General features: G+C 35.2%; 1 protein-coding gene across 1 annotated transcript in view; it reads right to left on the reverse strand.

The window, feature by feature from the left end:
* PCLO (piccolo presynaptic cytomatrix protein) overlaps nt 1-24,497 on the reverse strand; it is a 369,605-nt gene that overhangs the window by 326,125 nt on the left and 18,983 nt on the right. The window contains exon 3 of the mRNA XM_082472536.1: nt 9,204-10,601. Within this exon, the coding sequence (XP_082328662.1) occupies nt 9,204-10,601 (1,398 nt within the window). The remainder of the gene's footprint in view (nt 1-9,203; nt 10,602-24,497) is intronic.

The raw sequence follows: 24,497 nt of genomic DNA on the forward strand, positions 1-24,497 counted from the left end.
CCTTCTTTCTGTGGATTCCCAGATTGGTAAATTAAAATGACATGTCTTCCCACATCTGACTATCCATTTTTTTTGCATGAAATTTTAAAAAATATAAAAGAGAAGCAAAAAGTACTTAAATCCAAGTTTAAGAATTCCACACATAGACATATGAGGTTATATTTATTCCAATGGTTAATTCCATGTGCAAGGCATATTTTTGTTTCTCCTGATCATGTTTCTATTTGACACTATACATTTTTTTAATTGGTAGATGTGATTCACAGTTCTGTATGCTAACACACAACACTGCACGTATGTTATCTCCCCAAATTAAACCTCACGGTATTTTAAGTCCTAATTTCTTCCCAGGGAATTTTCTAATTTTAGCTCTAAAATATATACATATGCATACACACACACACACACACACACACACACACACACACATCTATTTGTATATATACACATATACACATAAATAAAATTTTCCAATGTTAAGAAATATTAAAACGTTATTTCAATTATTTACATGAATATCTGCTGTTACATTTCCCTCCTAGACTAAGACAGATCTACAATAAGTTGTATAAAATGACCATGTAAATTACATTATCAGTAATACAGACTGTTATAATTAGACCAGAAACATTATTTTGCTATGTGATTAGATCAATTTTTATAATTTAATAAAAGAGCAATCTGAGTCATGCCACAACTCTGTGTAGTGAAAATGCCACTGAATTTACTTTCAAATCATATTAACATTATGTTAATATGGGGGGGTTATGTAACCCACATATAATAGGGCAATAAAATATTAATATATATATTAGATTTTGGAGCATGTATTTTCTGCTAGAGCAATGCCTGTTTGAATATAAGATTGAGTTGTTTGTTTCACAAATTTTTCTCTTGTTTCTTTTGTTCACGAACAAGTCAAGGAAGGAAGTTTTAAAAGAAGATGCAGAAAATAAACAATGAAAAGGGTATTTTTATTTAGTACTTCAGCAACCACTATCTGACCCCAACCTTAAGCATATCATTTCAGTTCCCTGAGCCCATTTTCTTCATCTTTAAAGTAGGAGTTTTGAGAAGTAGCCTTTTTTCATGAGTTTCATGGAGCTGGATCAGAGGCAGGCCCAAGAATAAGAGAGGCTACCAAATGGGCAGCTTCCAGCCCTTAGTCACACAGATGAAGTTGGCCTCAACCAGCACACTTCCACATTTATCAGCTTTCTACACTTGGTCTCTATATTCAACATCACTGGAAGGAAGAGTTCATAATATTTTAAGCTTTAAAACCACTGGATTATTAATACCTTTGGGAAAGACAATCCTCAATGGGTCTCTCCTGTACCTACACATCTTACAGGGTTTGCCAACAATGCAAGACCCTGGCTGCTCTTCACCTTGGCCATTTCTCAAACTTCTGTGTGCAATAGGCAACAACCTTAGGGATGAGGCAATGTCTCCCTCTGGGACAAAGAGCAGAGTAACTTACTGCTTGCTATAAAAGAGGTGGATTCCACAAGCTCAGTGCTCCTCACCTGTGACTCAAACCTGGGTGTGCAGCATCAATCTAGGCCCATATCTCACGTGACCCACATGAGAGCGGGGGACAAGGGGAACTGATGCAAATATGCTGATGTTCATGCTGCCTCCTGTGGTGTGAGTAATAAAGTTCTTTGTGTCCGACCCAGGAATCTCATGTCTACTATTGGCATCCATGAAACTGTAACAAGTTAATTTATTAGTTTATAAGTAGAATAAGGTAAAGCCAAATCCTGGTAAGGACAATACCCTATTACTAGACTCTTTCTAAGGTGTTCATGGGTATTTAATGTCTTTAAATATTAAAACCAGACTAATACAAATAGTAAGATGCTGACACTCTGAACTAGATATACAATTAACAGTACAAATTAAAGAATCTAGAAAAGAAAACTGTCTTAATGGAAATTTATTACATGAAGAAAGTGGCAATAAAAACCAGAGGGAAAATGATGTATTACTTAATAAATAACATGGAGATAAGTGGCTATACATTTTGAATATATAAAGTTAGGCCCTTCACCTCACATCATACCAAAAAAAAATCAATTACAGATAAATAAGTGATCGGAAGTGAAAAATAAAACTACAGATGTTGAGGAGTAAATGTGGAAGGCTATTTTTATAATAAAAATGTGAAAAGGCTTTCTTTAGCAAAATAAGCAATCAAGGAAACATTAAAAGATTTGATTGCATAGAAGTTTTTTTAAAAACCTCATGTACAGAAGAAAATTTCATAAAGAAAGTTAAAAACAAGTGATCAACAGGGGAAATCATTTTAAGATAAGATGACAAAGTATTAAATTCTCTAAAATATTTTAAGAAATATACAACATATGCACATGAAAATATGGCCAATGTGTACAAATGGGCAACTTAAAAAAACAAGAGAAATATAAGTAGTTGATAAGCTCTTGATTTTGATAAATATATAATGTTTACTCTCAAAATAGGCAGGGAAACTTAATATTATGCAACAATACTATTTAATTTCTGACTCTTGAAATTGATAAATATGAACTACTATCCAGGGTGGGAAACTAGAGACACTAATAGTCTGTTGGCAGGACTATAATTACTACCCTTTTAGAAAAAAGTAATATGGAAACTCTGTCAAACATCATTTGTCTTAACCTTGCCCACCCATTTTAAGGAATTTATCTAACATATCAAGATACAATGGAAAAATATATGTGTTGATGTTTTACTGTAACCCTGTTTGTACAGTAACAGGAACTCGAAATATCTTCAACATCTCAGTTTTCATGAGGAGAATGTGCATCACTATTGAGATACTGCACAGCTATTTCCCTCATAAGTAGAATGAGGCAAGTCAGTGAAAGTTCACTTGTCCAATGCATAAAATTTTGTGAAAAAAAAGAATTCAATGAAAATAAGTATAGTAAGAAAACATGTTCATTTCAAAATAAATACATTATTTTTAAAAACAACTAGCTCATAAGACTTTTTGAAAAATCTCAAATCCTTTCCTTTACACTTCACTGTTGGTATAACCATTATAGAAATAAACAAAAAGCAAAAAAAAAAAAAAGACATCTAAACAGATACTAGCATTAACATAAAGTACAAGGGGAAGAGGAAGCTATTCATGTTTCTTCAGACACTTTGGTACTCTACGGATTGTTATAAGGAATACTGCTTTTGTAATACAAATTATTAGAACAGAATTCTAAAAGAAAATAAACTGCCAACAAAAGAAGAAAGGAAGAAAGCAGTGGATGGACCAGATGACATATTCAAATTCTAACATTCTGTATTGCTGAGACTTCTGAAAGCAAGTGACCCAAAAACTGATGATATTCACCCAAAGCCGCAAGGAGAATAAAAACAGACCCAAAAGTTCTGAAAAAAAATAACAGAGGAAACACTTGGAAACAGAGGAGTTAGAAAACAGAAGAGATCCTGACCTAAAGGTTGGTATGGCCACAGTACACTAATCAATAGTACAGATATCTCTTACTGATGATTAGCAGGGCCTAGAACATTGATCTTCAGGCCAGGCTGGGTCAGGCCAGGCATCAGTATTTTACCTCCATAAGATGAATGCCCTGAGAACTATCTGCTCGGTAGAGCATGCTAAGAGAACCAGCTATCTTGTGTCACATGAGGAAATTAAGCTCTGGAAGAGCTAATCAGAGTACAGCAAATATAGTAATAGTCATGGGGTTTTTTTTGTATAAAGAGAAAGAAATATATCCTACACAGCAATATACCACAGTACACGCATATGAAACTGCAAAGTGACATGTGAAAAGGCAGTCGTAACCTTGATATTTAAGGAAGAAAAGCCTTACACAGTAGTAACCAACATAAAATTATCAGTGAGATACTTTACAGTTTTCATACTAAGTTTTTGAAATCCAATGTGTTTTTCACACCTTCAGTAATTTTAATATGAGCCAGCTACAGTGCTCATTAGCTACGTTTGTCCAGTGACTATCTTATCAGACAAAGCATCCCTAGAACAAAAGTAGCATGTATGCAAAGTTGGTCAAAATTAAAACGGATAAAACTACTGTGGAGAACCAGTTTAAGACACATATAACCTATGTTTCAGCAATCCCACTCCTGGGAGTGTAACAAAGGAGGCTATACAAAAATGTTGGTAGAAGCAAAGATTAACCACCACCACTATCACCAATGGAACAATTAGATGTTCATCATTTTCATGGAGTAAAGTCTTTGCATGCATTGGCAGGAATATAATAGTATCTCTTATAGCGGGATCAACTATGTTTTATGCCCTCAGGTGTGCTATATATGAAAGAAGGGACATTATTTCATCATTCAGCCATATGTTTTCACCTAAATAAATGTTGACCAGTTGGTAAGCTTATCTGGAAAGAAAAGGATGATGCTGGCTTCTACGTTTCTGAAGCTCTCAATCTGCACATGATTCTAAATTCAGCCATATAACACAGCCACCATTATTCTGTGGGCCCCAAATGTTACCTGGTTTTGATGCACATATTAGCAAATTTGTTGATATTAAAGTCCTAGTAATTACCAACTGACACAACTTATAGGTAAGCGAGGACAGAAGAAGTGACATTTGTTATCCAGTTCCCCAGGTTACTTAAACATGGTCCAGGAGATAGAGCACTGGCTCAGCCTCTGAATGATACCTCTGTGGCTTGGTAACTACCTCTCTGATACTCTTTACCTGATCTCTAGAGCGGCTGTAAAACCTACCCCACACAGTTGTGAAAAAATGACTGACACAATGCGTTTCACATAGGCCTAGTCAAATACCAGTTTACTTTTTCCCACAATGTCTGCACAATGTTTTGTCCGGATCATAATTAGAATCATCTTTTTACATTTAATATCTAAATAAAAGTTCTGGTAATCAAAGAAATACAAACCAAAGGAACCATATTATAGCACTTTTACACTTCCAAATTAACCAATTTCATTTTAAATAATATTCAAATTTGGAAAGTCTGCATTAAGAAAGGAATCACGTATGCTAGTGGCAATGTCAATGACTATCACATCTCCAAAGAGAATTTGATACTTCAGGGTCCTTGTTCTTTGATTCAGTAGCCTTAGTAGTAAGCCTTCCTTGGGAAACAGCTAAAAATACAAATATTTACGTCCAAAAATGTTCATCTTATTTATAGTGAAAAAATGAAGACATCCTAAATCCCTAATACCAGGAGAATGTGTATGAAAAAACATACAACCATAGAATTGAATAATATGTAATCATTTTATATAATATTTAAGAAATGTTTAATCACATGGGAAAATGGTATATAATCATGTTACTACTGGGATATAGATAAAAAATTTGTTTAAACAAAATATCTCTATTTTAAACCCACATTTGGATTTTTGTTCAACTAAATATCACTTAATAAAAAGTTAACATCAAATTTCTCTTAAAGATTAATAAGTAAAAATTTTGTTTCTACCAACTTATCAATTTTCTTATGTCAGTCAAAAAGTGTCATCAGGTGTCCCTCTTTGCCATGCATGCCAGAAATTTTTAAACAGAATGTAGATCTCCATCATGGAATTCTTTAAAAACAGATTATTGGTAGAATTATTTTCTCCTTATTGATTTTTGATCACTCTGTCTTTAATTGCTCATATATGTGTGTATGCATACACTTAAATGCTTTTTAGTAACAGATATATTTCTTAAAGTATTAAGTCATGGTTTTTAAAGTTAAAGCAAGATATTATGTGTTTACTGAAGTAAGAAATGCAGCACATCCCCACCCGGCCTTCCTTAAGGGTCTGAGAGAAAATGCAGAAGCCACCTTGACTAGAGAGTAAGATCTGAAGGGAACTCAGTTACAGCACTGGGTCTTAATTGGCTCAAAAGGCCCATTTGTTTCCTGGTGACAAATATATGCTAGCTATTCCAACATCATTTAGGCCATGCGTAATCATCTTACTAAGAAAGCAGAACTATGACTCTAGGACTTCTTGAAGCACGAGGAAACATAATTTTAAGTCGTACTTTCATAGCAAAAATTTACTTTCCGAAAGGGTAGTACAAACAATAAAACAAATACCCACGATGAGTAATTTTGACTCCTTTTTGTACTTGAATTGAGTCAGAATGATTAAAATTCACTAGGTAAATTGATTGCCAATTTAGTCTGTTTTTCTCAGCACGCCTCCAAATTCTTAAGACTAGAAAGTCTTGCAATCACTTTTAAAACTCCTTCAAAGACAAAGTATTTCCTGATTTGGCAGAAATTAAAGCCTAAAAAAAAAAATGTTCCTTGCTATCAGAGGTTAATGGATTATAGTACCATTTATACAAACTGGGCATAAAACAGTTAAACCATAAGGCTTAGGCTGAAGCCTGGCGATACCCCAGGGCCCTGCAGGCCGTCTTGGCACTCTTCAGGTACTGTGGGAGATGCTGAGTAGGAGATACAGGAAACAACCTTAGAGACAGGTGTGTTTAATGAATGGGCGGGGGTAAGAGGATAGTGTCTATAGCTCCCAACCCATGACAAACTAGGACCAGCTCTTCTCACCACCAGAACAGGACAGAAAAAGGCGAGGGAAGAGAGACACCAGCAGGAAAAGACGTCCTGCCTCACAGGGATGAGAGTAGTAGAAGCAGAGGCTTATAATAGAGTTACATGTGCTTTATTAGAAAAATAAATGGAAATACATAGTTGAATCCTTTCTTGAGGAACACCATTCCTCTGCATTATAGGCAAAAGTCTGAGTATTTTCAGAATGTGCTCTCTCAAACTGGAATGGAAGTACAGTGCCAGCCCAGCAGAAAATCTTGGATCACAAGAAAAATACCATAAGCAGAACAAAGAAATCATAGAAATAAAACAAGAATCAAGGAGGCAATACTTTCTCACCACTCAAAATGAGGAGAGATCAGTAAGTAGTATAAACACTGGGACAGCACCACAAGTTAAGCATATACACCGAATTCACAATTTCCTGGATATACATGGACATGTACGTGCGCACACACATACGCAAACACAGGGTGGCTTTTGCTTCAACGAATCCCTTCCGCCAGTCCTCTAAAGTCTTCTAGGTAAAATAGTAGGAACTACGGCGACAGGGATTAACTCCACTGACCTTCATTCACTCCCTTGATGCCAGGTCAGCTAATGGACTTTATTTACCTAGAGACCAGAGGGCATTAAGGCCTTAGACCAGCTAAAAACTTCACTGTGATTAACATAGTCAAGTGGAGCTAAGAACATGAGTCGACTGCTTTTGTCACATCAAATTTTTTTCTCCTCTGAAACACGATCTTCCAGATTCAAAGAAATGACCACAGAAAAAAACAATCTGAACAATGACAGATCATCTAAATCCCACTGATCATACTTAAAATAAGACTTCCCCTAAACCATTTGAAAACTTAAAACCACTTATATTTTCAAACTATTTAAATTCCACACACATCCTAGATAATTCTCTACTTGAGTCAAGAAATCTCCTTTCCAAATTACCACTTCTGAAATATAATTTACCATCACACAGAAAATCAAAGATTTTCTTGAAGGTTTACTGTTCCTCTGCCCAAGGACTCTCATTTCACACCTTGAAACACTGACAGAATTCTAATAATCGTTATGGCCCAAATGTGTACATATACATATGTACACACACACACACACACACAAGTTATAGCCCTTTTTTCAGTGTGCACAAAATGCACTTTAAATGCAGACATTACGGTTTTGTTTTTAGCGGTGCAGTTTGTTTTCTAACTATTTAAACTAACTGCATGGTGTTGATACCATGGGCTCCTCATTAAAGGGTACAATTTTTAAAATCTATGAAATTAATACAACTGTCCTAGGAAAACCGAAATTTCCCTCTTCATAATTACACAACAGAAAACAACTCTTCTAAATATATGGAAGACACTTAAGGTTGTTTTGCTTTTACAATGAATCCTGAGTACTGTAAGTAATGATCACAGTTGTTACCACTCATGAAGTGCTGAGAGGAACCAAATTTTATCTACTTTTCAGACGGGTTGTGGTTAACATTATTCATCACAGTTAGAGAGGATAAGAATCAGCTTAACTCTATAGGGACAACACTTTCATATGGTGTTAAACGCGTCAAAGCAACCGAATATCTTTCAAAAGTAAAAAATAAAAATATTTTATAACTTATTATTTTTAAAAAAATTAACTCAAAAACACCACCAAGAATCTCAAAGCTTCTTTTGTATAATTGCTAAAAATCTGTTCCATTTTTTTCCCATCCCAATGAATTACAAAATCAAGGAGAGGAGAATAAAATAATCCTTAAGTATTTTTGATTTGGATAAAAACAATGAACAATGATCTAAATTCAATCCCAAAATGTTTACTAAAACATCACTGTTACTTACCTAAGACAGCAGCATCATTCAACATCTCAGTCTCTCAATATCCAAATATTCTAATAGCCCTAACATAGGACTAATGCTTATAGATTCATTCTTCTATAACTGTATTAGGTAGAAAATTGCCATCTGCTTTTCAGTCATTTACACTGTATAAAAAGTGTTTTGGTCACCCCATTAAAAAAAAATCCTTCACATTAGTCACTGAAATCCATATAACTTCTTTTTCTTTCCACAGTTCCTAATAAAGTGCTCTATTATATTTATGCCAGATAACAGTTCAAACAGAATTATAAAAAGTCTAGACATTATATATTTGAACCAATATATTCTAGCAGACAGTATTATTAACTTACTCAAAGCTCTTAACTTTTGTAAGATAACAGATCTCATGTTGTTTATAGATTAGCAATCAATCAAGCTTCTTTTTTTAAGGTATGAAAGAGACTGGAAGGATAAGAGATACTGGGAATAGTAAATTACAACTCTTATTTGGTGTTTTTAGGTGAAAATCAAATAGTGCTCCAAAGCTATAGGTTGTTAATTCATATAAAGGATGGGATAATTGTTATTTTAAGTTGTCAGCTTATTTCATCATCTTACTTCTGGTACTTTAAGCCAGAAAAGTCTAAATTATGTTAACTTTTAATAAAAAAGTAAGCCTGTAATAAGTAATTGAAACTTCTTCAAAGATACCAGTATCAATTTTTTCTTCATTAAACATGTATTTTTTGCTCAGAAACTCGGCCACCAAAATATTTCAGAATACGATATACTCACATTCATATGTGATACAAATACTGCTTACCTCAGTCAAGTGTGGTGTAGGGTTAAATCCACAGAGATTACACACTTGTTTCTTGCATTCAGTGCAAGTATTGAAGTTAGGAGGATCCTTAGAACCTATGTTGAGTTTAGTTTTGCAGAGAGGACAGGCTGATTCTGGTTTGGGGGTTTCCTCCAGTTTGGGGGGAAGAACAGCCTTTTGAGGCTCGGCTGTTGAAGGTTTGCTGTCCTTAGTAGGCAGAGGCTTCTTTTCTGTTTCTGTTCTTTTTACTGTTGAAACTTGTCCAGCTTTGGGCTCTAATTTTTCAGCTACTAGAGCTCTGGTTTCCTTTTTCACAGGTATAACCTTTGCAGGTGCAGGTGGTGCTGTGGGTTTGGGTGGCCCCTGAGACGTAGGTGGCTGCGAAGGAGGGACTTGTTTTGTCGGGGCCACTGGCCCACCCTGTGAATGAGACCCAGGCTGGCCTGCTGTGGAGATTAGATTTGATGCCTGGCTGAAAATGGATGCTCCAAACCCAAAGAGTTTCCCAGTCACTGTTTCTTGAGGAGTTGTGGGCTGTGATTTAGGGACATCAGAAATACTTCCCAGATTCAGACTAAAACGCCTCGACTGCTCCTGAGGTCTCGAGGGCTGTGGAGATGGGGGGGCAGTTTGGCCAGTGGAAGGTCGTGGACCTTGGGGTGTTGCTCCCCCTTTTGGCACAGGCTTGGCATCTGGCTTAGGACTCATTCTGGTTTGTGCTTTCTTGGGTTCGTCCCTCTTCTGAGTTGAATCAACTTGTTTTTGACCTTTGCTCTCTGAACTAGGCCCAGGATGTGAAATAAGTTTTGAATCTGATGCAGGTCGAGGTATGACTTTAGAATCGAATGGGGTGACTTTTTCTCCTGTTGGTGGAAAACTCTGTGAGGGTTTGGCAGAGTCTGGTTTTACAGAAGGAATTGTTTTCTCTTGATCCTGTGATGGTACTTTGGAACTTGGAACATCCGGTTTTGCTGCTGTTGACGATGAAGACACAATGTCTGTGGCTGGCTTTCCTGTCTTGGGCTGCTTTGGTTTATCATCAGCCACGGAGACCTTGGCCTGTTCGGATGGGACAGAAGGCTCTTTGGGAGGGGCTGGCTTGGAGGAGGACTCTGCCACGGGAGGCTGCTGGGCTGCTGTGACTGGGAGGGAGCCGTGAAGGGTTGGCTGTTTCACTAGTGGTGGTGGCTTTTTAGACTCAGGTGCCTTTGAGACCTCCTGTTTGGGCGTAGTATCTTTCTTTGGAGAAATCTGCTGTGACTGTGGGGTTGGCTTGCTCACTGCTGATGTAGGAACAGGGGCGGTCTTCGCTTTGGGCTGGGGTGATGATGGAACTGGAGCCAGGTCACCTCCTAGAGCTCTCTGCATCTGACAGTTTAAACAGAGCCACTCTTTTATCTAGAAATAATATAAATAATATAAAACAACAGTCAGTGAGATAATAACAATGTAGAAACAAAAACATTTTTAAAACTGCATGGTACCTTTTGAAATTATATCTCTTATTATGCAAAACATAAAATATACATCAAATAAGTTTACTTAATTTATATTAAAATATTAAAATGTTAGGTACATTAAAATATAACTAATGAACCTCAGAGCCTTAAGCGCTAAAAATAAAATAAAAATCAGCACAGAATTGTATTTTTCTTCTAATGTTAGTTTTGTTATTCTTTGCCTTTGTAAAACAAAATACTCAGTTTGATTACTCCTAGAAATAGAAAACCATGTATGATAAAAGAAAATGAATTATAACATATTAGATTCCAGAATCAGTTATGTTAGATATTTTCTCTATTGATGGCTCATAAACGATTTTTAGTTATATAACCCAGAGTATGCTTGTCAAATTATTAACACATTGTTAATTTCTTAAATTAGCAAGTGCATCACTTCCCCCTCCAAGGTGACATAATCAAATGTGAGAAAACAAAAAACTTATATTAGCCACTGTGGATTAGAAAGAGAACATTCTCTGTTAAGAAAATAAATGAAAAATAATGGTACACCCTCAAATTATCATAGATAGCATGATGTAACAGAGAAAACATTGCTTCCATTTCCTTTTCATTACTGGAAAGAGCAATATAAGTAAGCAATATATTTATATGACTGGTGAGATATGTATATATGTGAGATACACATCGTATATGTATCATGTACAGGCGTAAATGCATCTGTTCTTTTCATATCACCTTCATTGCTAAAAGGAGATGTTAAATTTGGTACTGCCATATTTTAGAAGATAATTTAAAAGTACCTATATTTAAAACTTACCTTTTTTTATTCCAAAATAATGTATGTTCATTATACGAAACTTTAAATATTATGAAAGTAATTTTGAAGGTCAAATTCATGATCTAATCTTTAACTCCCAAAGTAACCAATGTTACCAGTTTAGCACTGAAGTTCTTTGTTCAGAGATCTACACAGTGAAAAACTAAATATATGGAGTATAAGTACGAGAAAAGTTTTCTACAGTACAAAATTGTAAAGTATTAGGCTGGCAAACAACATACTCTCTACTTGAAACAATTCCCTTTTGAAAAGAAACCAAACTAGTCATTTCTAAACTTTTAAAAACTTCTTTTTTCACTTGACATTTTATGCTGTTAAACTTTAATGAAAAAAAAACTCTACTGTATCTTTTTCTTAATCATTAAAATGGCTTAAAAAAAAAAGACACTGAAATTATTTAAACTCAGGTACCAGTATAACAGGGCTTATTTTGCAATCTCATGGAAAGCAAACTTTTGTTTTTAGAAGGTTGAAGGAAGATTTTAAACTCTAACTGACAAGTTATATTTCTGTTTAAAAATCTGAATCAAAAAGCAAAATGAAAACATTTGTTACATATGGGTGGGAGGTACTTGGGTGTTCATTACATTTGTTTTCAACATGAGTACTGAGTACTTATGTATTTGCCATATTGTCTTTACCTTTCTCTATGTTTGAGGCATTTCACAAATAAGTAACTTTTTAAACATAAAGATATTTGAATCCCAAAACATAATCAAGCAACTGTTACCTATGTTAAGTAACACGACTAAAGGTGAGCTTGAATGTAAGGAAATTCACTCCATTTTGTCCCCTTCCTGATGGAAGGAAATTTCTCCATCCACGTGCCCTTACGCATTCAACCATCTCCCCTACTGCCAATGTCAATTCTGCTATTCTACTATTTATTTTTTTCTCATTTGTTTTCTTCCACAGTCTTAAATGATACCATGTGACCTCATAATCACGCAGTCACATGATGCCATGTGACCTCATAATCACAGGTGCCTCAGACACTTGTTGCCTGTTCCATTTGGTATCCATATCTATAACACAGCTGGTTCTCCTAGTTCTGTATGATTGGGTCTTCATTTCACTATAGCTATGAATGTGGATCTTAGAAGACTTTAGTCCTTATCCCTTCTTCCCTATGCCAAAGATGAAAGCCAGACAAGATGAAAGAAAATATAATTAAAGGCATAATTCTTTACTTATATTTTATCAATGATTTTTTTCTATAAATTATTATATGAGAGCTATATCCACATTAACCACTTTAAACTACAAACCTCTAGGGCTAGTGTCTGTCATTGTATTAATTGCTCTTATTCTAACAAGTGGCAGAGCCAAAGAAGACGCAAAATGTATTCAGCTGATTCTTTCTTTATTCAAATATTTATTGAGCAACTTCTACTTAGCACATACCACTGAACAAAAGAGACAAAAATCTCTGTCCTCATGGAGACTATATTATAGAAGAATCAGATAAGAAACAGGTTAAAGCATAATGTAATTTCAAGATAATCACAGATATAAGTATCTGATGGTGATACTGTGATGAGTCCCTTTATCCTTTCTTCCTGCAAGTTCTCCCTCAAACCTGCCCCCCCCCCAATTTCTTTGGATGCATTTGGTCTTATCAGCAAAATTTTAAATCTCTTTGCCATGTGAACATTGGAGCTTCATGCATAGCTGGCCAGTAGGCTTTTACTCCATCTTTGGACCACTGCAAAATTAGAACACTACCACGGCATATCTAATGTATGATTTACTTCAATAGTGGGTCACACATACTATACTGTCCTCAATCCAAAAGTCAAATGTTTCCTTGTAGTTTATAAATGTATGTGACTATGTCTCCCAATAAGCAGACAAGGGAGAGTTAGGAAAAGAGGGGTGGAAAACACAGGTCACTGCTTCTTCATAGGGATACAATTCTACTTTTCTCTTAATACACCCTTTTTTCAAACAGACTCCACTGACCCATCTTTTGTCCTTCTCATGACCCCATTTTCTTCACTTTGATAAGCAACACATAAAAGACATCTGATCCCTCAATGTTCCTCCTCACTGTGAGAATACAGGTTAAAATCATTGTCTATAGCCTTCACAATATGAAAAGCTTTTTATCCTCTTAGGATTTTTCAGAAAGAGCCTCTTTTTTATTTAATTCTGGCCAAATCTGTTGAAAACAGAAATGAGTTTTATCTCATAACTTAATCTACTACTGAACACAGCAGCGTTTCCAAATCCCTGATTGAGCTGAGAACAAAAACAAAAAATCTTTCCTATACATTAAGAAAATGAAAAAGCCCATAGCCCGCCCTGACATTAATATCATGAACCACCATCTACTTTTTCACAATGCACTGAGGGAGAGTTAAGGAGTAGTAATAGCACCTTTGCCCTCTCACTCATCCGAGTTAAAAATCCCATTATATCTTTACTGCATTTTCAGTTATTTCTCAAGTGTGTCTGCATTGCTTGTGAAAGGTAATTCCCCATTCATTCGTTCACATTTCCAAAGCCACTGTCCCTCATTTGGCCCTTGTCATTTCTCAAATACTTCATACCTCCACCAAATATAACCTGTTTAAAACAAACCACCACAGAAGGGGTTGACTCTACTTCTCTTCCAACCTCAATGCCTCTCCAATAACTGTGAAATAAAGTTAATTTTTGCAAGAAATTCAAAATATATAATTTTGTTACTGTTCTCATGTTAGCACTTACATAATTCTGCTACCTCCAGGGCTGTATTTCCCAAAAGACCGTAAGCAACAAATGATAAAGACTTCCTGGTATAGTCTGACATAATTCTGCTACCTCCAGGGCTGTATTTCCCAAAAGACTGTAAGCAACAAACAATAAAGACTTCCTGGTATAGTCTGACCCTTTAATCATTATAGATGTTCACGAATATTTTTTGAGCTGGTTTGAATTAAATAAACTAATTTAAAATGTTTATGCTCTTCAAGCTACAACATTTGTGTGTGTACTCTGTTAATCCCCACTGTTTACCTAGCCTAAATGACAGGCTTCTACCTTCATTTTCTGGTTGCATGCCATTCTCCCTATACTACACTTTTGCCCATGGATCATATATCCTCATTTTGATTCGAACTGAAGGAACACCCCATACTTACCCCACCTGCTAACCATACATATTTTCACTGCTTATATTACTGAGACAATCACTGTCTTGTTTAACTTCTAAAATTAAATGTTTATCTCTAACTATGAGCAGAGATGAACCTGAATTTACTACCATCATTGCCTCAGACACCTGCTGCCCGTTCCATTTGGTATCCATATCTATAAGACAGCTGGTTCTCCTAGTTCTGCATGATTGGGTCTTCATTTCACTACAGCTATGAATGTGGATCTTAGAAGACTTTAGTCCTTATCCCTTCTTCCCTATGCCAAAGAAGTCAGACAATAGCCAAGGCCAAGCCTAATTCAGAAGAAGCCTTTCACCAATATTTCATAAACAACTTCCCAGGTCCCCTGACACAAGCAGCACTCGTTCCTCTAATCATCCACATCCATTTGATAAACAATGGGAGAAATTCAAGAAACAATACCAGGGGAGCCTACAACTGTATCAGTATTTCCAAAGCCACGGTTCCTGATCTGGCCCTCGATGAGTGCTTTTTTCCTTTCTTCCCGCAAGTTCCCCCTCAACTCCCCCACTCCCAACTTCTTCGGATGCTTTTGGTTTTATCAGTAAAATTTTAAGTCTCTTTGCAGTGTTAACACTGGAGCTTATCTTCAATATACAAGCAGTAAAATGAAAGAATCTGTGTTAGATAAGTATGTCATGCCTTAACTATTCATAAATTCTAGATTTTATATAACAAATAAGGAAAAATAGTCATCTTTTCCTTCCCCACCTATAGCCTTACTTACAGCAAATGAATAAATGGAATTCAAGATCTAGAGACACAACTGTTTAATGAGCTACTCTAATCCAATTAGCTCCATAGAAAGAAGCAAAAAAAAAAAGGCATAAAATTGTTCATTCAGTCTCCTGACAATATGCTACATAAATGGGGGTAAGAGAGTAGTCAGCCAGGATTTCTGCTCATTCTGAGGTCACTGTGTATTCTAATGTGGACCTGCTTATAATTACTAACATAGCTCCCTGTTTAATCCAACTCCCCCGGCTCCCTTTTATGTTGTGTATCAGAGCCGAGTCATGTGAAATATAGTAATACAACTTCACTGGCTAAGGCTTTTGCTGGATAATTATAAATGTCTTACTAAATGTTTCAAGGGGTACCACTTGAAAGTTTAATTGTGAATTCCACACAGAGTTTCAATTATTGGTGCCACTCTCAAAAAAGTACTGAAAACTAGATTCTGATTTTTAAGAGTATGTCTTTAATAATAATTCAAGATAATTAACTCAATACATCTAACAAATAAGATGAGTTGGCAAACGTTGGGGTTCCAGAATTAAAGTATATTCCTGCTTGGAACTATTCTTAATCTATTCGCTTCAAAAGATAATGGAAGCTTCTCAAAACAAAAGTGTCCGGAAGGCATAATGACTAACATCCACCCTTCAATGTGCTGCAAACTGGACATTTTAAATGCAAAATCTACATAAGATTTATAATGGAATCTCTGCTCAACAACATAGCATAGTAGGAGGAATAATGGAACATCTAAAGAACACAATACTAGGAATTTATATTTGCTGGTGTTCATACCATTCACATTAGCTACTGAATACATTTTCTTCAATCATACATTCACCCTGCCCTTGTACTAAAATCTGTTGGGTTCTTACTTCTTGATGCATCACAACTAAACTTTTCTGCAAACCACGATATCTAAATGTACCATTTACTCCATCAAGGCAGTGTTCTCATTCTCTCTTACCTGAGTCACGATTCGAAATCCAATTTGTACTCCTCTTCCATTTACCTAAATGCTTCCTATGCTTTACACGATGACCCCTCTCCTTTACCACCTACTATTTATTCCATTCTCCATTAAGGTCTGCCCCTTCTCAACTATTCCTACTATCGTTTGAACCACAGCATTTAGACTCAAATAGATATTGCTTTATATTTTTTTTCCAATTATTTCCTCTCTTTTCCTATCCTCACATGGACTCTTAAAAAGAGCAACCACTTCTTATGATTACTCTTACCTCTGTATTAGATACCAAGTAAATTTTAGATATTATTTAATGATGAATTATTCTAAACTTGTTTCCTACTTCTCATCAAATTATCTCTAAGTTATCTATGTATTATTCTTATTCATATTATTTTGAATGCCATAGAGAATATAATTAATATATATCAGATAATAACATATAATATTATAAAGAGAAACCCAGGCTAAAGTTTGATAACAGATTATGCTTTCTGCTATTCAAGGAATGCCCAACCCACATGACCTCCTCCACAAAGGCAGCTACTAGCTGACAGCAGTTTGGCTGCAGATGGCTCACTGCAGTTGACATCTTTATGCATATTAATGCACAATTTATTTTGGATAAAAACTAGACACTAGCATTCCTCAGAACTGTGATGACATGCTCAGTGACTTGATGAAACAGTTTTATTTAAGACAATCCATCCAGAATTTGAATGGATACCTTCTGAAACCGTGTGGATTACAATTTCTGCGGCATAATTCAGAAACCATTAACAAACCTTGTGAAATGTAACCTAAATCTGCACTTTTTTCTTCATAAAGTATAGTAATGTTCACCAAAGGCTAGAAATAACATTTGTAAATCTTCACAAAATAGGGTCAAATGATTAAAGCACATCTGAATATGCATCAGTGCAGTCCAAAACAAAAAAATTGCCACTTTAATCAATTTACAAAATAATTACAGTACAAAGACATGAAAATATATTTGTATTTTACTACAGCAACAGAAGATCCCAAATCAGTAAACTGAACTTACATATATATTAACACATCTGACTGCCTCTCACATGGTGCATTCAAACTTTTATATCTCAAATGATTAACACGCCTTGAGCTATCACACAGTTTTATAGCCTGCGATCCAATAGTTTCAATTAGGCAATGTTTGTGCAATTATTTAAACAACTTATTGATTGTCCTATTATTTCACTTAAAAGTGAAAAAAATTACATTAGTGAAAAGACTCAAAGGGCTCATAAACTTTGTGAACTCATTACATATGCTGAAATTTAAATATCTTTAATTTGATCAGATAGTAATTGGAACTAAGACAATCACTTGTATGTTAACTTGGAAAGGAAAGAAATGCTTTTAAAAATACATATATGAGGGACTTCCCTGGTGGTCCATTGGTTAAGACTGTGTGCTCCCACTGCACGGAGCTTGTGTAAAAATACAGTTTCATAAGGGATTTTAGCCTCTTTCAGCTTTCTGTGAATGGGAGCCCCCTATAATTTATTCAAATCTTAAATAGTTTTATGTATGTGCATTTTCAAGAATGTATTTAAGGAAAATCTGACTTTAAAATTACACTTAATCAGCTTTACATTATTTTCACTTTTTCACAAATCCTAGCCACATTTTTCATTACCATTGATTTCCTTCTGACCATTTTTTAAAATCCTTCCTCTTTCAAGTTAAAAAACACACAGATCTACATATTAAAATTTTTCCCAACAAATACAATTATAGTTACATGTTCACATGATGAAGCCTGCCACCGACTTCTTTGAATTCTTTTACCTAAGTAGAAATCTGATCCGAAGATATGTCTGATGAATTCTACTGAAGTTTGATTTTCCTGAATAAATGTTAGAAATGTCGTATTTGTTTTGCCAACTGATTTAAAAATCTTTATTTCTGATTAGACAGAAGAAAATAATAGAAAGGTAGTTTATTTTACATTCAGGTAAGAATGTACCTCATCTATATGGTGTTTATTACTTTCTATTTTACAAACAAGATTCCATCTGCATTTGCTAAATTATTGACTCTCCCTCTAAACTCTGAGTTCTATTCTTAACATTGAGCAAAGTTATCAACTTCATTATCTCTATTTTCAAAATCTAACAGAGTGGCTGGCTCATAGTAGGAGCTCATGGCTTTCTAAAGAACAAAAAAGAGCTCAGCAATATAAATAAGGCTTTGGTTTGAGCAAGAGTGAGTAGAAAGGTATAAAGTCAGTGCTCTTAGACCTCAATTTCTTACACTAAATTTCAAAAATAAACTCCTGCCAAGAAGGTTAACTTCTTTTTTTTTATTGAAGTATAGTTGATTTACAATGTTGTGTTAGTTTCAGGTGTACAGCAAACTGAGATATACTGATATAGATACATATTAGATATATATACATACACACACATATATATATTCTTTTTCAGATTCTTTTCCATTATAGGTTATTACAAGATATTAAATATAGTTCCCTGCGCTATACAGTAGGTCCTTGTTGTTTATCTATTTTATATATAGTAGTATGCACCTGTTAACCCCAAATTCTCAATTTATCCCTCTCCCCACCTTTCCCTTTCGGTAATCATAAGTATGTTCTCTATGTCTGTGAGTCTCAAGAAGGTTGATTTCTTATATCTTTAAAAATATGTAAAATTCTCTCTCTCTTCTTTCTCTCTCTCTCTCTCTCTCTCTCTCACACACACACACACACACACACACACACACACACACACACTCTTTCTGTAACCTAGAAGTGATTTAAAAACAATGTGCTCTCCTATTTAGAAAAGTTGCTAAATTTAGATCTAGCTTCTTGTATGGGATTCATTGCTAAGTAATTCTGTGACCCTGCAAATTCTTACCCTTGGTTTCTCAGTGACAAACGGAGTTAACAATGATGGCACCATCCCTACTTATTAGAATTTTTATACAGATTAATAATAAATACAAATATTTATTCATGTCAGTTTCAAAGCACTTCCACTTATACTGCCAAATGTAATTTTTAGTATATGACAAGTCTCACAAATAAGGAAAATAAATACTCAGAAAAATTAAAATGACCTGACCGAATTACAGTAAGAGTAAAGTAAGAAGCCAGGCAAGAAACATTGTTTATAGTGAAGTTATTGCTTCTTTATCAAAGGTAACTAGAACTACTGTTAATTGAATTCAGAGGAATATCAGCAAGAGTATTTATGTGTAAAGGGCAGAGGTAGGACTACAACCCAGATCTTTAGATGCCTTACTGATGCTTTTGATATCAGCATTACTTTAAGGAAGATATATAAACTTCTAATAGATTATTTACATCTTTGTCTTCAATGTAGTACTTTTGAAATGTTTGTAAGTAAGAGCCCAGTTTTATCTAAGCTAATTAAGATATGGAACAGGGGAGAGTGTTAGGTATGCGTGATTTCTCAAGGGATGTGAACAATGAGCAAGTTAACCCATCACTGTATTAAGTTTACTGATCCAATAAATGATTCTGTTAGTTGTGGGTATCTGCTTTCACAGCAGAACATCTGTTCTTATTAAGCTATACAGATCATCATACTAGCTGCAATAATATGTAGCAACACTTAGTAGACATTATAAAAAGCTGGATATGCAGAAAGACACCTGAAACATCTAGTTATTTAAAAGCTGAAAGTGGAAAAAAGCTTTGGTTCTAATGATTAAACTTATGGGTAGAGCATGAGGAATATATATTTATTTTATATGTGCAACATCCAAGTAAACAGGAAAATGCTGCAAACTAGACCTCATGGAAAATGAGAGCTAAACAAACATGGCGTTCGTGAACACATTTAAGTAATAAGGATTTTTAAATGATTATTTCTAGTCCTCTAAATTCATGAGAAAATTATTTTAAATAAATAAATACATTTTGTTATACTCAGGGTATTTTTGTTTTAAATACTATGAAGGATACCTAAGGATTATTAGAGAATAACAAAACAAACAAACAAACAAAAACAAAACAAACCCAGAATATTCTTTGTCTTCTAAAAACTTTATGTTTAGAATCAAGGGACTTTATTTCTCTTTACTGGGTTCATATAAAAATGGTGCCAGTTAAAGTATACATGCCTGTGACAAACAAAGAACAAATGAAAAAACTGACCAAATCTGGCATTACAGGCATAAGGCATTTCAAATCATTACTGTTATCTAGAAGCAAAAATTCTTGGCATTTCACCAAGTAGAATGCCAAAGCTAAAGATGTGAAAATCAAGACTCTACCCATTCCTTCCTATCATATAAATTGTTTAATCAATCATGTGATGAATGAGAAATTTTTAAATTACTCAAGTGTTAATTATAAGATGAATTTCCAAATACCGTATGCTAACACATATATATGGAATCTAAAAAAAAAAAAAAAAATGGTTCTGATGAACCTAGGGGCAGAACAGGAATAATGACACAGATGTAGAGAACGGACTTGAGGACACGGGGAGGGGGAAGGGTAAGCTGGGACGAAGTGAGAGAGTGGCATGGACACATATACACTACCAAATGTAAAATAGATAGCTAGTGGGAACAGCTGCATAGCACAGGGAGATCAGCTCGGTGCTTTGTGACTGCCTAGAGGGGTGGGATAGGGAGGGTGGGAGGGAGGGAGATGCAAGAGGGAGGAGATATGGGGATATATGTATATGTATGCCTGATTCACTTTGTTATACAGCAGAAACTAACACTCCATTGTAAAGCAATTATACTCCAATAAAGATGTTTTAATAATAATAATAATAATAATAAAGCAAAGGAAATTTAAAAAAAACAAAAACGAACAAGCTCAAAAAAAAAAGATGAATTTCCAAGGTTAAAAAAATAGCACAAAAAAGTTTGACATTAAAAGTAAAAGCCTCTCTCTCAGGCACCACGCTTGCATCTTCAGAATCAATCAGTGTTAACTTTTGCTGTGACTTTTTCTAGTGGCTGCCATTATAACATCAAATAATAAGTTTTGATTTATAAATTTAAGATATTATGTATTTTCTCCTTCTATAAAAGCAATATTTTTTCAAAAAACAACCTTATATTATCATCTGTTTTAGGATTGTCCTAAGCAATATCCAAGAAATTATATTTGATGTATTAATTAAATACTTTAACACACAGTTAAATGATGTATAACTTTCTCAGTTTGATTTGTGTACCATCTAGTATCATCTCACATTCCACTACTATTATGCAATCACATTTTGGAAAAAAATGACTTAATGTCTTTTTAGTTTTCTTCATTTCTCGGACATAATCAGCGACTCCATCCCACTCTTTTCATTTTCCATTTTAATAGAGGAACTCCTACAGTGATTGTGATATATACATACACATACCTACCTACACATTTATACATGTATACATACACTTACAGAGTGCCAGTGATTTTTATGGACCCTTAAGTGTGAAAAAAAATTCTTAAGCTGCCCTCACACTCCCTCTTGATCTCTTGCCTGGATAGAGGATTCATCTAATCACCGCCTCTAGAAACGTAAGGAAATTGGTCCCTCTGCTGTCTTCTGTGTTGACACCTGCCTGATTTCTCATCTTTTTGTAGATGCTAATTTTTTTCTCTGTGGAAGTCTTCCAAGTTTTCTCTTTACCCTTGGAAATCAGATTATTTCACCAGGATGTATCTATCAGACGTTTTACTCATCTTGCTTGATCCATTGGTGGATCAAAATCTGAAGACTTACATTTTCTTTTTTCCAGAGCTTGACTCCATAGCCTTGATTCATTTCTTTCTGGAACTCCTAATAGAGCTCTTAGATATAATTTCCATGATTTTTAATATTTCTCTTAAAGCCCCACAACTCCAGATAACCACACCCCCAAAATGTCTACAACTCCATGGACAAGAGTTTAGAAAGATCTCCCTATACTGGAGTAAAATGCTCATTCCCCAGCCTCCACATCACCACAGGAAGGAGTAAATAGGGGCATCTCAGAATTGTGCACATTCCTGGGTACGTTCCCCTCTTTCCTTTCTTAGCCCCCCTCGAGCCCCTAAGCCTCAGAACTATACAAATTAGACCTTTAGTCACCACAAAAAATTCCAGATTCCTGAGTCATCCCTCAACTCCCAGACTCCAATCCCCCAATTACAGGGAGTGAGGGGACCCTACCACCACATCACCAACCCTCCCTTGGTCTGTGCTGTAACCTTCTACTTCATTTTTCTCCATAACACTTATTACTATCTGTCACACTATACGTTTTATTTATTTGCCACTCTTACTAGAATACACGTCGCACGAGGGAAGAATTTTTGGCTACTTTGTTCACTTTTACAACTAGGACAGTCCTGAACAGTGCCTGAAACATAGTAGGTGCTCAGTTAAATAGCTGAATAATTTGCTCTACAAGCTGGGAAAATTCTGGGTCTTTCTTTTCCAGAACATCAACCAGGCCCATTTTTACCCTCAATCAGCCCACTGAAATTTGAGTGTACTAATTATTGATGAAATACCCTCTCTTAAGTATTTCTCAGGAATAATAAGAATTTTATAAGTTCTTTATATTTCCTGAATGGACTCTTTCCTGTGAGGTCAGGTGTTTTGTTTTGTCTTTCACTAGTTTATCTATGTCCTTCATGTGGTGTTATCGCTAAAATGTCAAGTGAGTCTCTTCAAACCATTCATTTACAGTGAATGTCTCCATTATTTAGAATGGGTAATCAACAGAGGTTTTTCTGTATTTCTGGACAGTTCTGCTTCCCCATTAGTCCTCTTCTTTGAATGAGAGGAAGTAGGATGGCAGAGGGTCAGTGTCCAAAGTAAGGACAGCTTTACTAGGAGGGTAACAGATTTAGTAAATTTGACTCCTTTAGTGTTTTATTCGTTTGTTTCCTCCTTTAAATCACTCCGTCGTGGGAGAGAAGCATTACTTCTTTCGAAAGCCCTACTTTCCTCACGAGGGCCCTTCCTCAGGCAGTTCATCCCTTCATTTGGAGAATTCTTTGGCTGTAGCCTAAGCAGAAGAAAATAAAGCCTCTTCCTACCCACTGTCTTCCACTGGAGATTAGGAAAGAGTCCACTTGTCCTGTTTGTTGCTCCTGTAGTTCTGTAATTTACTACTTGATCACTACCTACAACCCACTGTTGCTTTCTGTATTTGTGGATGCTAAGCTCAGAGCTTCACTGAGGCTCCATCAGGAAGCCACCTGACAGTGGTTTCTTTAGCTCTGTTTCTGTCACCACCTTTCCATTTACTTTCTATCTTCTAGGAATTCTTCAACCTGCCAATTTATGTTATTGGTGGTCTTTCCCATTTTCTTGAACTACTACACTTCTTTTTCATGAGTACTTTTTATTATTGTTTTTATTTATTCATTTATTTTTTTAACTGAGGTATACAGAACTACTATACTTTCAATCTTTTAAAACTGGGACCTCTAGAGAGGAAGTGAACGCATATGTGCTCAGTCCTCCCTTTTAAAAAGAACTGTGTTGTTGTCTCTGCTTAGAATTTGGGGTGACAAATCACCTTTGTGCTAAAACAGCAAGCAACTAAAAAGAGAATATTCCTTTTTCTAAAAGTTCTTTCTGCTACTCCATCATCAGGAATGTCTTACTGGCTTTCTTTCTCCACAGGTTCCAGCCTCCTGACATTTGGCATATCTCTACTCTTTTCTTAACAGATTTTTCCCCCTCAGTGGCAGGCTGATCCACCTAAAAGAGGTGGCCAGTTAAGTCATTTTGCCAACCTGAAAAATTTCAGTCATTTTTTGTTTGTTCTTTAATAAGTTGAGAGAGTGTATATGGAAGTCTAAGTGTGTTTGTTTTTTATTTTTATTTTTTAGCTCCTGAGAGATGGCCATGTTTTTGTTAAATAAAACACCTAGTTTTAGCCAAGATTAATATATGGGTCATCATGATCGAAATAATATGAGCAAAAAAAAAGAAAAAACCACCCACCTAAATCCACTTTCATCACTAACATTTGGTTCATTATTAACAGTCTAAAAAATGACAAGTCATTTCATATATTACAAAATTTCCTAAGAACCAGGAGAATTATCACACATTAGGAATAAGTCTTTAAATCTCTCCTTAAACCTACCTGGTCCCAGCCTAGACATCAAAAGAGATAAAG

This window comes from Balaenoptera physalus (assembly GCF_965194825.1).
Source record: "Balaenoptera physalus genome assembly, chromosome: 8".
Taxonomy (NCBI): domain Eukaryota; kingdom Metazoa; phylum Chordata; class Mammalia; order Artiodactyla; family Balaenopteridae; genus Balaenoptera; species Balaenoptera physalus.